Below are 14,759 nucleotides of genomic sequence, written 5' to 3'. Positions count from 1 at the left end.
GGGGGGGCTGCGGGATGCTCCGGAGGTCCCGAAGGACGCTCCGCGTCCTTCGGGACCTCCGGAGCATCCCGCAGCCCCAAGGATTTATTTTAAGCATCGTTATCTCTCCAGCCGGCCAGCTTTCAGGTTTTTGCAATTTTTTTAGACTTTTTTTTGTGGCCCCCCCCCCCCCCCCGCCCGCGAAACGTTCGCCCACATCTGCGTGAGACACAATCGCGACCCGATACCGAAACACCCCCCTGCCCCCCAAACTCGGTATCTCAATTCCTCAGGTTTCGACCTCGAGCACAGGGTTTTGGTTTTTTTTCCCCCCATTCCCCGGGTGCCCTGGGGTGGGGTGGGGGGGGGTCCGTGCTGGTGGGACCCCCCCCACACACCCCCCCCTTTTTTTTTTTTTTTTTTTTTTTTAGCTTGGGGAAGCAGCGATCTCAGGGGATTTGGGGTTTTTCCAGCCTTTTTTTTTTTATTTTTTCAGCCTTTTTCCCCCCCCCCTCTCCAGAGCTGGAAATGCCCCTTGGTGGCTCCGTGGACCCCGTCCCCTGGGGGGGGTCCGGGGGGGCTCCGTCCGGCTCCTGCTGCTGTTAGGATCCAGCCCAGCTCCCTGCAAGGAGAAATCCCGGGGGGGGGTTTCTCGTGCCCAGGGTGGGCGTTAGATTTTCTTAGTGAGTTTTTGCATTTGTACAGTCACTGTTTTGGGTTGGTTGTTTTTTTTTTTTTTTTTAAATTTTTTTTATTCCTTCCCCCCTTCTTCTTCCCTCCTCCCCCCCCTGTTTTTTTTCGAGAGCGTATTACCTTCCACTTTATTTTTCTTTTTGCATATCGATTTAAAAAAAAAAAGAAAAAAAAAAGAAAAAAAAGCCTAAATCAGTTTCTCTGGGGTTTGGAAAGAAAAAAGGAACGGACACAGCTGCAGACGCATTTACCCAGCGTGCATATCTTAACTCAGGTAAAAAACGAAAAAGAAAAAAAAACACAAAAGACAAAAAAAAGAAAAAGAATAAAAACCACATTCTACCTCTGAGAGCGGCGGCCTCGGGCACACCCGGGCCCCCGGTGAAATATTTCAGTTTTGCAAACATTCAGGTATTGAAACTTTTGATTATTAAAAAAAAAGATAAAATAAAATAAAAACACTGAAAGTTTACATTTTATAATAACATTATTATACAGATTGTATTTAAACTTCAGAATATTTAAGACAATTGTAACCCTGTAAAGTTGATGAAATATTAAAAAAAAAAAAAAAAAAGTTGTGTTGTCCGGGGTCTCTGTCCCTGGGGGTGTCCAGGCGGTGCCTATAGGAGCCCGTTCAGTGCCTATAGGGCTCTGGGGTGCTCATGGGGTTCCCCCGGGGCTGTGGGGTGCCTATAGAGCCGCAGGGTGTCCATGGGGTGTCCATAGGGCTGTGAGGTGGCCATGGGGTCCCCATGGAGTGCCTATAGGACTATATAGGGTGCTCATGAGGTCCCCACGGGGTGCCCACAAAGATACAGGGGTCCTATAGGATGCTCACAGGGTGCCCGTGGGGCTGTGGGGTGTCCATGGGATCCCCATGGAGTGCCTATAGGGCTATATAGGGTGCTCATGAGGTCCCCATGGGGTTATGGGGTGTCCATAGGGTGTCCATAGGGCTGTGAGGTGGCCATGGGGTCCCCATGGAGTGCCTATAGGACTATATAGGGTGCTCATGAGGTCCCCACGGGGTGCCCACAAAGATACGGGGGCCCTACAGGATGCGCACAGGGTGCCCGTGGGGCTGTGGGGTGTCCATGGGATCCCCATGGAGTGCCTATAGGGCTATATAGGGTGCTCATGAGGTCCCCATGGGGTTATGGGGTGTCCATAGGGTGTCCATAGGGCTGTGAGGTGGCCATGGGGTGCCCACGGGGTGCCTATAGGACTATATAGGGTGCTCATGAGGTCCCCACGGGGTGCCCACAAAGATACGGGGGCCCTACAGGATGCGCACAGGGTGCCCGTGGGGCTGTGGGGTGTCCATGGGATCCCCATGGAGTGCCTATAGGGCTATATAGGGTGCTCATGAGGTCCCCATGGGGTTATGGGGTGTCCATAGGGTGTCCATAGGGCTGTGAGGTGGCCATGGGGTGCCCACGGGGTGCCTATAGGACTATATAGGGTGCTCATGAGGTCCCCACGGGGTGCCCACAAAGATACGGGGGCCCTACAGGATGCGCACAGGGTGCCCGTGGGGCTGTGGGGTGTCCATAGGATCCCCATGGAGTGCCTATAGGGCTATATAGGGTGCTCATGAGGTCCCCATGGGGTTATGGGGTGTCCATAGGGTGTCCATAGGGCTGTGAGGTGGCCATGGGGTGCCCACGGGGTGCCTACAGGACTACACAGGGTGCTCATGAGGTCCCCACAAAGATACGGGGTGCCTATAGGATGCTCGCAGGGTGCCCACGGGGCTACGGGGTCCCCACGGGGAGCCCCCGGGGCTGTGGGGTGCCCACGGGGTGCCCGCGGTCTCCCATCCCGGGCCGGGCCGGGGCGGGCCCTGCTGAGCTTCCTGCCGCGTGCGGGCGCTGCGGCGGCTCCCGCCCCGCGCAGCCGCGCGGCTCCGGCGGCGCCGCTCTTGGTTGGCCGCCGCCACGGCGTCGGGCGGAGGGAGGGCGGCGCTCTAGGCGGCCGCCGCGCTCTCTCTGGCCCTGGCGGACCGCGAAGATGGCGGCGCCCATGGAGGTGGCGCTGGTGTCGGACGCCGCCGGGCCGCTCTGCAACTGCTCCGTCTGGGAGCTGCACTCGGGCTCCGCCCTGCCCGGCTACCGCGGCGGCAACAGCGGGCCGCGCGGGCTGGCGCTGCTGGGCGGCGAGCACCTTCTGGGGGCCCAGCTCGGCAAGAGCTACATCAACGTCTGGGAGCTCCAGAGGAAGGTACCGGCGCGGCGGGCGGGCCCGGGAGGCCTCGGCTCGGGGGGCGCCCCCGGGCCCCGCGGAGGGACCCCCCGGCCCTGTGGGGGTGCGCCAGGGCCTCCCTCCCTGGAGCCCCCCCGTCTCTGTGGTGGGGGCCCCTCTCCCCATAGAGACCCCCCGCCTCTACGGCCAGGGCCCCTCTCTCCGTGCAGGCCCCCCGTCTCTATGGTCAGGCCCCCCGGCCACCTCCTTCCATAACGACCCCCATCACCACGGGCAGATCCCGACCCCCTCTCTCCGCAGAGACCCCCCCGGTGACGCCCCTGAGCCCCCCGTCTCCGGGGGGACCTGCCTGCAGCCCCCTCCCCCCCCCCCCCCGGGTCAGGGATCCCCTAAGTCCTGGCTCCCTTCCCAGGGGTCCCGGCCGATCGCACGGGAACCGCCGGGAAAGGTGTTTTCTGCAGGAGGAACCGGCTGTCGGGCTCCTCTCCGGGCCGGTGTCCCCCCAGCCGTGCCCCCCCCGCGGCTCCCCTTCCCGAGGCTGGAAAGAAGCAGCACGGCTCCCAGGGCTGCCCGGGAACGCGACCGTCCCTGTCGAGGCAGAGCCCGGGGAGACGCGAGCGCCCCACGGCCGGGTCCCCTCGCCTGAAGCCTCCCGTCACCTCGGTCCGTTCTCTGCACCTTCCAGGCAAAAATGGAAGCCTAAATGCGGCCGGACAAACCTCCCCCGTCCCTACGCAGCCGTGCCCCTTCCTCCTCCTGCTAGCTGCGTCCTGCTCCTGCTTCGCCTGGGGCGGGACAGCAGCACATTCAGCCGTAGTTTCTCCGTTCCCTGTCGTTCCCCTCAGTTTTGCTGCAGAGAGCAGCAGCAGCCCGTGGGTTTCGGCACACGCAGCCCTTTCGCTGCCACAGCTCGGGGTCTGTGTTTTCCACTTCCCCCAAGCTGCGAGGAGCTGCTCTCAGACCTGCTGCTTGTTTTCCCAGGCTGTGAGCTCGCGTTCTCTTTTTTTTTTTACTTTTTATCAATGTTATTTTGCTGTAATCTTCTGCGCCTGTTTTCTGCTGAATCTCCAAGGTTCCCCAGCTGCGGAGCATAACTGCGTCCCGATCCCTTGCCTCTCGCTACCCTCCTGCTGCGTGTGGCTGGAGCTGTGTGGGTGGAGGAGGGTGGGAGGGAAATTTACCTTTTCCCTGCAGGGCTAAACACGAAGCAACTGCAACAAAACCGGCAACGTGCAGAGCAACCCGATGTGATTTGCACACGTGGACTGTGCTCTCCACCATCTTCCTCTTCAGCGTTGAATCTCCAAACCGCGGCAGGGCTGATGTGGGTTGAGGGCACGGCTCAAACACAGGCAGCCGCAACGCGTCGGACGCTGCCTGAGCTGCCTCTTCTCCCACGGGCCGGTCTCAAGGGAGCCGGGGTCTTGTTTCTCTCTCCCTCCCATACTCCAGCCCCTACTGAAGGGTCACTGTGTTCATTCTGCCCCCAGGACCAGCTCCAGCAGAAGATCATATGCCCTGGGCCGGTGACCTGCCTGACAGCTTCCCCCAACGGGCTCTACATCTTGGCCGGGGTGGCTGAGAGCATCTACCTGTGGGAGGTAAGGGGCTGGCGCGGGGAACGGGGACGTAGAGATCCGCATCCTGTACTGTTAGCGAGTGCCCCTGTCCCGTCAGGTGTCGGTAAATCCACGTTATCTGGGCTCCACGGTGGGGCGAAGGCTTTGCCGGGTCGTGTTCGTTACAGGTGTCGCTGGTGCGGTCTGGGCTCCGTGTTGCCCCGAGGGGCTGGGGCTGGCTGCACGGCGGCCTCCGTGGGCATGCAGAGCTCGAGGCAGCTCGGCAAAGCAGGGAGGAAAAGGAATTGTGGTGGGAGGTGCTGGATGAGACTTAGGTCTGTTCTTTCCTTCTCTTTCCAAGCTGCTACAGATGCCTCCGGGGTCAGGTGTTGCTCCCTCAAAGCAGAAACACAGGGCCTAGTTTCCCTTTAGCGCTGCTTCCACGTTTTAGCCTAATATTTGTATGTGACTTGTGATCTGGATGTCTGCAGAGACTGCTGCGCTCCGGTCATCATCCTTCTATTTTTAATTAGTGGTGTGTTTACGTGGGGATTACGCTACATTCTAAGCACTTCCCCAAGCAAATAAAAGAACAAGCTTGTTCTGAGCCCTGGGATTAAACACCGAGATGTCTAACCTGGAAAGCTCTCAGTCCTGGCGGTTGTTTCTGAGCCTTGTTATGTGGGTGGCTCTATCTTAATTCATCAGATTTTTCTTTTAAAAATGTGCTTGTGGCAATGTTGGGGAAAAAAGTCCTCACAAGGAATGCTGGGGCTGAGACTGCAGCAAGTGGGAGTTACTCGCTCGTGATGCTCTGAGCTGGTCTCTGCTCTGCTTCATCTGCAGAACGTGGCCCTTTCTGTCTGCCCCCAGCTAGCCTTGCCTTGCAAACGCTTCCGAGCATCTGCCTGGAGTGGGTGACGGCACCGTCCTCCTGGCAGAGGGAACAGGCACCTTGGAGAGGCTGCGTGGAAACTGTCGTAGAGCTGGAAGTGGGCCCAAGAGCCCTAGTTTTGTGCCTTGTTCTCCATTGAACTGCGGTTTGGTTTTATTTTTAGGTGTAATTCAGACAACGAGAGGGAGTAGATTCTGTTCTGTTGTACGGGGCTCCCTCGCTGCCTCCTTGGGTCCCTCCCTGTCTGCGGTGTTGCCTTTCAACAAGAAAAGCTCCGGGTTTAGGGAACTCCTTGTCCACCCTACAGCCGCCATGGGCCCGAGACCACGCAGCCGTGCTGAAGTGCAGCAACCCCTGGGGTGGCACGCAGCCTCCTGCGGCTTTCGTAACCCCTGCAGCCACCTCGTTAGATGTCGTGGGAGGGTGGAAGAAGCTGTCGGAGTAATATTAACAGTAAACAGGAAATCTTTACCGCACGCTTGTGTCTCGACCAGAGAAACGGCACTGGCATCGCTAGGTTCCAGAGTTAACATTGGCAGGATCTCTTCAAACTGCCTTCTGCTGCATCTCAGTGCTCCTTTCTTAATATTCTCCTGCCCTTGCCCTTGCCCTAGGTCTCCAACGGGAACCTCCTAGCCATCCTGAACCGACACTACCAGGACCTCACATGCCTCTGCTTTACTGACGACAGCAGCCACTTTCTCTCGGGGGCGAAGGACTGTCTGGCCCTGGTGTGGAACCTTTACAGGTAACGGTGGCCCGCGGGGAGGTCTCGGCCCATTCGTGCAGGGGACGGGGAGCATCTGGGCGAGGAATATGAGAACAAGAGATCGGCCACCGCTTCCCGGAGGCGGAATCAGCTGTGCCTAAGCCTGCGTGTCCAAGCTGTTCGTAAAACCCGCTGGTGATGACGCGTCTGTGCCCTCCTGAGGCGGCTGTTCCACTCGTTATCTTCGCTGCCAGAGAGTTTTTTCCTAGTGTCTCATCTGAGTTTCCCAAGCTGTGGCATATGGCTCTGACTACTTTCCTGCTTGACGCAGAGGGGATTGTGCCCTTTCCCTGCTGATAGCAGCTGAGCTCTCTGTGTCCTCTGGGATGGGGAGCTCGGTAGCGGCCCTCGTCCTCGGTATCACACGTGCTGTGGCCGCTGACGGCCTCTGTGTCCTGCTTGGTCCTTGCAGCCAGGAGAGCCATCGCGGAGGAAGCACAGCCTTGGCCAGCTCTCCTCACAGCCGCTTTGCTCTGGCATCCCCAGCGTTGCTCTTGCTGGCCTCCCACGCCAACCTGTCTCTCTGTTCTGCCCTACAGCGTGCTGCAGGCAGAGCCCTCCCAGATCCCCGACCCTCGCCACGTGTGGTCCCGACACAGCCTCCCCATCACGGACTTGTGCTGTGGCTTTGGAGGGCCCTTGGCACGAGCTGCCACAGCCTCCCTTGACCAGACAGCGAAGGTAAGGCTGGGCTCAGCCCCACCGAACAAGAGTCCCAGAGGTGCGCAGGCCCCGGAGGGTTAAAGCAGAGTTTCTGCTGGGCTGCAGCAGAGCTGTCTGTGAGGGCTGCAGTAGCTGAATATCTTGGCTGTCTCTGTGATGACTCAGAGCTGCCAGACCTAATGGGCTTTGCCTCTCCAAACACCAGCAGTTTCTCTGCACCTGCCCTCAGGCTGGGCCTCTTCGTGCTTTGCAGTCCCTCTTCTCCTGGGGAATGTTGGGGTCAGCTCCTCTGATTCCCCTCACTGATGCCCTTTACTCTCAAGGGCAGGGAGCAGAGCAGGCTGGAGCCCGCAGCCCGCAGCCTGCTCCTCCTGCCCTGCAGGGAGGGGTCTGCCCTGCGGGGCGGGACGGGCACACGAGGGGGTTAAGGGCCGTTTCGGAGCTGCCTGGGAAACTTGTTGTGTCACGGTCACGAAGAGGCTGATCCTGGGCTCTGCCGTGGTTATGCCTTGGGCTCGGTTTCCCCATCCGCAGGAAGGAGGGGATACCGGTACGTGCTGCCAGCTTGCCGCTGGGCAGGTGCTGATAAGCAGCAGCGTGTTCTTCCAGTCCTGCCGTTAGCATTTAAGCCCCTAAATCTCCTGTACCCTCTCACTCCAGCTCTGGGAAATCTCATCTGGGGAGCTCCTGCTTTCCATCCTCTTCGATGTGGGGATCATGGCTGTGACTCTTGACCTCTCCGAGTATCACATGTTCTGCGGCGGCATGGACGGATCCATCTTCCAGGTTGACCTCTGTGCCTGGGTGAGTGCGTGGGGCTGCAGGTCTGCTCGGTGCTGCTGTCGTGCAGCCCAGCCTTGACGTGGCACCCTGAGCTGCTGTCACCTCCCCGCATACGTGACTGGTGTGGCCTGCCAGGGCGTGGGAGGGCCTGGGTTCCCCTGTATCTCCTCTGCCCCCTCCAGACACAGTGATGAACCTGCTGGCTTCGGTCTTCCTGAATTTAAACTGCTCTCTCCCTTCCTTCCTTCATTTCTGCAGCCGGTCCAGAGAGACCGGACCTTCCAGACAGAGCGGGAGAACGGGAAGGTCTTCAAAGGGCACAGGTGAGGGACCAGACATACCTGCCAAACGCCTCATCGCCCCCGTCCGCCCGCCTCGCCAGTTTCTGGCAGTCCTCGGGTCATCCTGAGTTTAAACTTCTTCTTCCCCATTCCAGGAACCAGGTGACGTGTCTGTCGGTCTCCACGGATGGCAGCCTGCTGCTTTCTGGCTCGCACGATGAAACGGTTCGGCTGTGGGACATCCAGAGCAAGCAGTGCCTGAAGACGATGAATCACAAAGGTAGGCATGCCCTTATCTCCAGGATCCTTTCCTCCTCAGCTGCCAAAGGCCGCTGCTGTCTCACTTCTGCTGCTCTGATGCTGCCCTGGGCACTTCAGGCATTTCTCTGCTACTTGCTTCACACCTCCAGGAAGGGTAGAGGCATTAGAGGGACGCCTTAGCTGTCTGGAGTAATGTTTTGACCTTGCCCATGTCTGTTAACAACCCCTCTGTGCACTGTCAGGGAGTGAGTCATAGATTTCACCCTGTCACTGAGGTCATCCGGGATCTTCCTCCGTGTTTTCCAAAGGGAGCAGTTGCCCCACACGCACCCTAACGCCTGGGGAGGCTGTGAGAGGGGGAGGATGTGTCTGGAGAACAGACTGTCTCTGTGACCCCAGCAACTAGCACCCATGAGCTCATGAGGCCTGAAGTGAATCCAATATAAGCAGTCGTCTGGGATTTCAGTCTAATGGCTCCGATAAACCGTGCAAACAAACCTTTACAGGCTCCGATCAGCAACTGGGTACCTCAGGGCAGCGGGCGATTTAGCCCTTCCGTTGCATTTGAGCTGTTGCTAACAGTGGATTCCTTCTATGACTGTGGTGGTCTCCGGTCTCCTAACACCGCTCTCGCCGGTGGGGCTGGCAGCGCTGCTCGCCGGGCACTGCCTAAAACCCTCCCAGAAGGCGACGGTGGTGAAAGTCAGACCCTGTTCCTCTGCGAGGCTGCCCCTGGACAGAGGTGGGCAAGCTGCTCCCCAGGGCAGTCGCTGAAAGCCAGGCTCCCTGCAGACCCTTTCCTCTCTTCCTTTTGCTGCCAAGGACTGTTTCTAATGGGGACCTACTGCAGCACCCATCCATCCTTGCTCCACTAGCACTGGAGGGGCGAAAGCAGACAAAATCCGAGCTGTGTGAGTCATAAGAGGAGGGGGGGCCACACTTTCACTGCGAGCCAGGCATTAAAACCCTCCTTGAGGCGGCAGGGGAGTGCCGATGGGCACAAGCTCTTCCCGTGAGGGGCAGGACCAGGCTGACCGTGCCGCTGGGTGCCGGGGCCATGAGGTGCGGGTGCTTTCTGCAGCCCCCGCTGGCTCGCTTCTTTCTGCGGGCAGGGATTTGGCTTCCCCGGCAGCCCTGGCACCGGTAGCACCCTGCTGCTGCTGTGTGCTTGATCTGAGGCCGGCAGCGGGGTGGGAGCGGTATTCTGGATCAGGAGCTGCCATCCAGGGGAGCCCGCCACCGGAGAGCGGTACCGCAGGCGGAGGGTCCCCGCACAGAGCGCAGCCTCGCTGCGTCAGGGGCTCTGCGGCTCTTCTGTTCCAGCGCTGCCTCTCTTCGGCAGCCGTGCCCTGTCTTAGCGGGGCAGCGAGTTCCCTGCAGCGCTGGTTTCCAGAGGGTCACCATCTCCCTTTGGCCTTTCTCACCGCCTTTCCGAGCAGTGACGTGAGCCTCCCAGCAAGGTCTGTTCCCTGCTGCCGCCTTGCTCGCCCCTCCAGCGCGTTCCCTGAGCCTTTCCCTTCCCAAGGCAGGGATGACGTGGGCTTTTCTGCCGCGGCTGACGTGACAGCAACCTCCGGCCTGGTGTGCTTGGGAGAGCAAGGTCCCTCTGCTCGCAGGGCGGAGCGGGTGGCTGGGGGCAAGGCAGGAGCCACTGCCCTCCCCCCATGATGGTGCTGCAAATAGATCGGAGAGGTTGGAGCGTGGCTCAGGGCTCGAGAGGAGCGTGGCTGTGCAGGCAGGACAGATGCAGGGGGCTTTTCCAGCAAGGTTTGCTTGTCCTTGAACGGGGGTGGGCAGGCGGGGGGGCAGAGCATGAGCAGGCGGACGGACTTTGAGAAATTGGGCTGCTGCTCTCGGGTAATGAGCTGTGACTGTGCCGGGCAAGGCAGGGCTGCTCCCGCTCACCCAGCGTGGCTGGCACCGCTCCGAGGGGAAGGAGGGGACCTCTGGGATGGGGAGGCCAGTGCTCCCCAGTTCTCCTGCCAGCACTGCCCCAAAATCCCTCCAGGCCTCGGTTCCTGTCCTGTCACACAAGCTCCATCCTTTTCTCCGCAAACACCGTGTGGCACAGGCCGTCCCCAAGGGCTCCTTCGTGCGAGGCCACTCCGGGGATGCTCCAGCCCATCCGTCCTGCCGGCAGCTGCCAGTGTTGGGAGCCGGATTATTTATTCTCCCCCATTTGAGCCCGGTCCCTCTGCCCACGCTGGCAGGGTGTCACCCACCGCCTGGTGCCTGAGCCGTCGTGACGAGGGGGGTTGGATGGGGGCAGTGGGGCCCGAGAGCGGCTGGGGGATCTGTGCCTGGATGGTGACCAGATTTGGAGATCTGTGGGCTAGTTCGTGAGATTTTCTCCTCTCCGCCTTTCTAGTCCCTTCCTTTCAAATTGCTCCTCGAATTGCCAGTGAACCAGCAGCGGTAATCTCACTAATGGATATTTTCATAGGCAGCAGCAAACGTCTTGTCTTTAGGGAAGGAGCAAGAGTAGAACAAATGGTTTGTTACAGCAAAGTGTTGGCAAAGAGCAGCTTCGGGGCCAGCCTGGGACTGCTGGCAGAGCAGCTTCTGGGCCGAGTATTCAGCGGAGCCTTTGCTTCGCCAGTGGGATCCGGCCTTGGGTGCTGGGAGGGTCAGGCTTCGGAGCAGGCTCTGGTCTAGCTGGAGGGGGAGATGATGGCGAGGGAGCCCTCGTCCGCATCGGAGGTGCTTTTGTCCATCTCCTCCGCAGGGACCGAAAGCCTCGGGTGGCTCTGAGCCCCGGAGGGGCCCCCCCGGGCTCCCTCCCTCGCAGCCCTGCCTTTGGCGGGGACACTGGGCGGGCGCTGCGGCAGCCTGCCTCGCTCAGGTGCATCTGGATCCTTTTAACCTTTCCCTTCGCGCTGTCGAGTTTGGCCGGGGGAAGATGGATGGCCGGGGATTTATTAGCGGTGGCTGAACCGCTCTGCTCGCACGCAAGCCCGCTGGCTGCTGGAGAAGTGCCGCAGGCAGTGCGGGGGGCTTCGGGGGGCTGGGGGTCGCCGTGTCTGACGGGGAGAGGTTTGGGGCGTGGGGAGCGGCGGTGGGAGTTTGCCAGCGAGCACGAGTTCGGAAGGGGGGGCGGAGGGGGCCGCTGACAGAAAGCAGCAGCCTGTGTGGGTAAATGCAGTAATTAAAGCGCTCATTAGCTCTGCCAAACGAGAGCGTGTGATAGATCATTGCGGGAGACAGCTGCGAGAGCGGCAGCCGCTGATGGATGGCTGGCTCTGCGGAGGACGGCCGGGCCGCCCCGCTCCTCCCTGCCGGGCCCAGGCTGCGGAGCCGCGTCCCCGCTCCCTGCCAAGGACGGGGAGAGGGGCTCAGCCTCTTCCAGGTGCTGGGGAGGAAGGCGGGAGTCCCGGCAGCTGCCCGTGCCACGGGTTGTACTCTGTTCCCGGGGCTGCCCGAGATGCCAGGCAAGAGGCAACCCCTCCGAGGGGAAGTCTGACCCATCCCCTCCTCTTGTCCCGTCCCAGGTCCGGTTACAAACGCCTTCATAGTGCTGGCCCCAGCCAACATGTTCAACCCGGACGGGAAACCCAGCGTGCCTCTCCCCAAATTCAGCAAGCACCTCCACGGCACCGAGAGCAACGACGAGCAGGGAAGCGAGGGAGTGACGCTGCGCCTCGGGCTCCACCAGCAGGTACGGGGCGGGGGGACCGGCAGGCTGCTGGGGAGGGGGAGACGGAGGTCGGGCAGGGGGTCTGTGCCGGGGGGTGCAAAATTTCTCCTCCGGCCAGAGCAGCGGCGGTGGCTGGTCGGTGCTGATGGGCAGCAGCTCCGCAGCCTGTTCTCATCTTCCCCCGTGCTACTAAACTTCCCCGAGTGCCGTATTTAAAGCGATGGAATGGCCCAGTTAACTGCCTTGTGGTGGGAGCCTTGCAGGCAGGCCCGGCCGGGAGCAGGCGGGCTCTTCCCTTTCTCTCAGCTGCGTCTGGGCTGCTCTCGGCGGGGGGAGAGGAGCCCCCAGACCGCGGTCTCCAAGCGGAGCCGGGTCCTGGCTGGGGCGCAGGGTGTCACCCTCAGGCCACCCCAGCGTGGCTGTCCCCAGGCAGGGGGGTTTCTTGCACCGTCGGCGATCACAGGCTCGCTGCGGGCCGGGCCGGTCCGTCCGTCCCCTGGCCTCTCTGCCGGCAGTCCCAGAGCCGCTCTCCTCTGTCGGCGTCTGTCCCCTGCCGCGGCTGATGGATGAGCTCCCTGTAGGGGAGGTGTCAGCCGGTCCAGGAGGGGCCGTTTGCCCCCTGCTCGGCGGAGGGGATGGCACGCCGGCAGCACGGGGCCAGCTCGGGTGCTGCTTTGGCAATGTCAGTTCTGCAGTGAGTCGGGCTCCTCCGCTCGCAGCACGATGCCGGGGAGAGCGGCCTGCGGCACGGCGAGCCCAGAGCTTCCCCCTGCCCAGGCAAAGGGCTCTGTCCTGCTGCGAGAGGGGCTTGGCAGACCCCCGCACACGGCAGACTCGAGGGGACCGTTTTGGGCCCCCTCTCCCTGCCCAGCTCTGGGCGCAGACCTTCCATTTTGGAAAGGGGCTGCAGCTCCAGCCAGGCTCTGCCGGTGCCGCAGTGTTTGCCTTACCCCGCTGGAGTCTCTGCTCGCTCACTGCTTCAGCCCGCGCTGGCAGCCGGGGGGGTTTCTTTGCCTTCTCCAGCGGGGAACCCTGCCCGGAGGTGCTGGGAGAGGGCCTGGGTCTTCTGTATTGACGTCTCCTCTCTGGTCCCTGCAGGAGTCTGGGGAGAGCTACCTGGAGAAGGCTGAGAAGATGTACTCGCAGATGTACTCAACAAGGGAAAAGGTGAGAGCTGCTCCGAGACGGGGGAATCGCGTCCTTCTGGTAGAGATCCCTTGGGGGGGTCCTCTCTTCAGCTGAGATGGTCCTTAGGGCGTTGCGCAAAGCTGGGGGGAGGAAGGAGCCCTGGAATTTGCTGATGGGGTAGGCAGGAGGGGCTGCAGTTTGAGTAGGAGATGGAGGTGGGAGAGGACAAGAGTTTGGGATTTGCTGTTGTCCGGGGGAGCGCTCGCCTCCACTTGCCAGAGTCTGAAGCTTTTCTGTCGCCTTTTTCTGTCACAGAACCTGGTGGGAGACCAGGAGCATCTGACGATCCAGGTGAGCGAGCTGGAAGAGGAGGTGAGCACCCTCCGGAAAATCAACAAGAACCTCTTTGACTTCTCCGCTCGCATCATCACCAAACCAGCCAAATGAAGAGGCACCCCCTGCCCTCACACCCCTCTGCCTCTCCCTGCCCAGCTCCTGGGGAAGAACCAGCCCGCCCTCGGGCACCTGCACACGCAGACGTGCAAGCACGCCTGGCTCGCGTCCCCGCCAGCGCCTGTCACGCGGCACACGCTGGAGCATTTGCCTGCCCGGCCTGGCGTCCGTTCCGTGACACGGGACTGAGACAAGCGCGGGGGCTGCAGGGCTGCTGCGTGCGGGACAACACAGGGACCGTTTTCACCCCGATTCGCTGCTCGGTGCCGGCGGGGGCAGACTCGGGGCGGCCGGCTGCAGGAGGAGCGTCGCCGGCTCCGAGGGAGGGGTTCAGGACGCAGCTCCTGCTCTTTCCCTGTCTCTTCCCCTGGCCCTTTTTTGTTTCTTTTCGTTACTTAACCCTGCAGTGCAGACAGAAAAGTGTTTTTCTCTTAATACCGGTTTGAGATTGGATTTTAGAGACCCCTTCCCCCCATCCTGCTCTGGGAAACGCTGCTTGGTATCGCCAAACCCCTCACAGCCGGGACCCTGCCGTGGGCTCGTTCCGCTCTCGTGACAGCAGGGGCTGCGTGGGGACAGGCGGGGGGTCCCCGGGGCGCTGAGCCCGAAGACAGGACTCCCACACCGCCCCATCCGTCCTCCTGGTCCGGCGGGCAGGAGGGCAGGGGGCTGTGGAGGGGTGTCCTGGGGCTCAGAGCGTGGGTGGTGGTTTCGGGGTGCGGGGCTGACTCCTTCGGGGAGGGGCGGGGGGGGCCAGCAAGGTGCTATTTCCAATCTCGTAAATTGACGATTTATATATATTTGGATCCAGCTACTTTGTTTTCACGGTGTTCTGGGGAATCGGCCTTTTGTATTGTCACGAGCATGGCAGCGGGGGTTGTGGGTTTTGTTTAGGTTTATTTTTTACATAAAAGATTTGTTTTTTATAGTGAAAGATGCCTGAGGTTTTTCTTTAACACCCCGCTGCTGGCCACAGATCTCAGTAACCCCCCACCGCGTCTCCGGCGGGCGGGGATGCGATTTCTCGTCCGGGGGAAGCTGCGCTGCTCGGTCGTCTTTGCTCCCTGTCCCCAGGGGGCTGGAGGGGGGTCCCCTGGATCTCGGGGACCGTGGCCGTCCCTGTGTGCACCCACCAGAAGTTTAATACGCCAGAAGTAAGCGCAGTTGATTTAAAGTGCACTTTAATAACGCAAGCGTCCGTGCAGACCACGCTCCTGCCAGCTTGCTGAGATAATGCTTTTAGCTTAATAAGCGGCGTTTCTCTCTCCTTTTGCTCCCCGCCTTCCCCCTGACAGTTTGGATCAACGTTAATCGGCCGCGTCGGGGAGCCTCAGCCCGAGCCGGGGGCTGCGGTGGGAGCGTGTCGCTGCCGCAGGGAGAGCCCCGAGGGCCCCCCGGCAGGGCGGCAGCCTGCGTCCCCCCACGCCCGGACCCCAGCCCTTGCCCCACGCTTTCC

At 60.9% G+C, this 14,759-nt stretch overlaps 1 protein-coding gene across 1 annotated transcript; it reads left to right on the top strand.

Moving 5' to 3' along the window:
- Positions 1-2,626: 2,626 nt before the first annotated feature.
- On the top strand, positions 2,627-14,015 carry WDR18 (WD repeat domain 18). The gene is made up of 10 exons (XM_075524215.1): positions 2,627-2,895; positions 4,368-4,478; positions 5,946-6,079; positions 6,640-6,781; positions 7,424-7,567; positions 7,805-7,869; positions 7,983-8,107; positions 11,577-11,743; positions 12,821-12,889; positions 13,166-14,015. The coding sequence occupies exons 1-10, from the start codon at positions 2,686-2,688 to the stop codon at positions 13,295-13,297; spliced, it is 1,299 nt and encodes a 432-aa protein (XP_075380330.1). The 5' UTR covers positions 2,627-2,685; the 3' UTR covers positions 13,298-14,015.
- The last annotated feature ends 744 nt before the right edge of the window (positions 14,016-14,759 follow it).

The sequence above is a fragment of the Mycteria americana genome, chromosome 24, assembly GCF_035582795.1.
Source record: "Mycteria americana isolate JAX WOST 10 ecotype Jacksonville Zoo and Gardens chromosome 24, USCA_MyAme_1.0, whole genome shotgun sequence".
Taxonomy (NCBI): Eukaryota; Metazoa; Chordata; class Aves; order Ciconiiformes; family Ciconiidae; genus Mycteria; species Mycteria americana.
Note: the sequence above shows the minus strand (reverse complement) of the source record. Positions and strands in the feature narration are given on the sequence as shown.

Coding starts and splice junctions, on each gene's coding strand:
- WDR18 (XM_075524215.1), top strand. CDS start 2,686: ATGGCGGCGCCCATGGAGGTGGCGCTGGTGTCGGACGCCGCCGGGCCG. Junction 6,080..6,639: donor CTGGTGTGGAACCTTTACAG/GTAACGGTGGCC, acceptor TCTGCCCTACAG/CGTGCTGCAGGCAGAGCCCT. Junction 6,782..7,423: donor CCCTTGACCAGACAGCGAAG/GTAAGGCTGGGC, acceptor CTCTCACTCCAG/CTCTGGGAAATCTCATCTGG.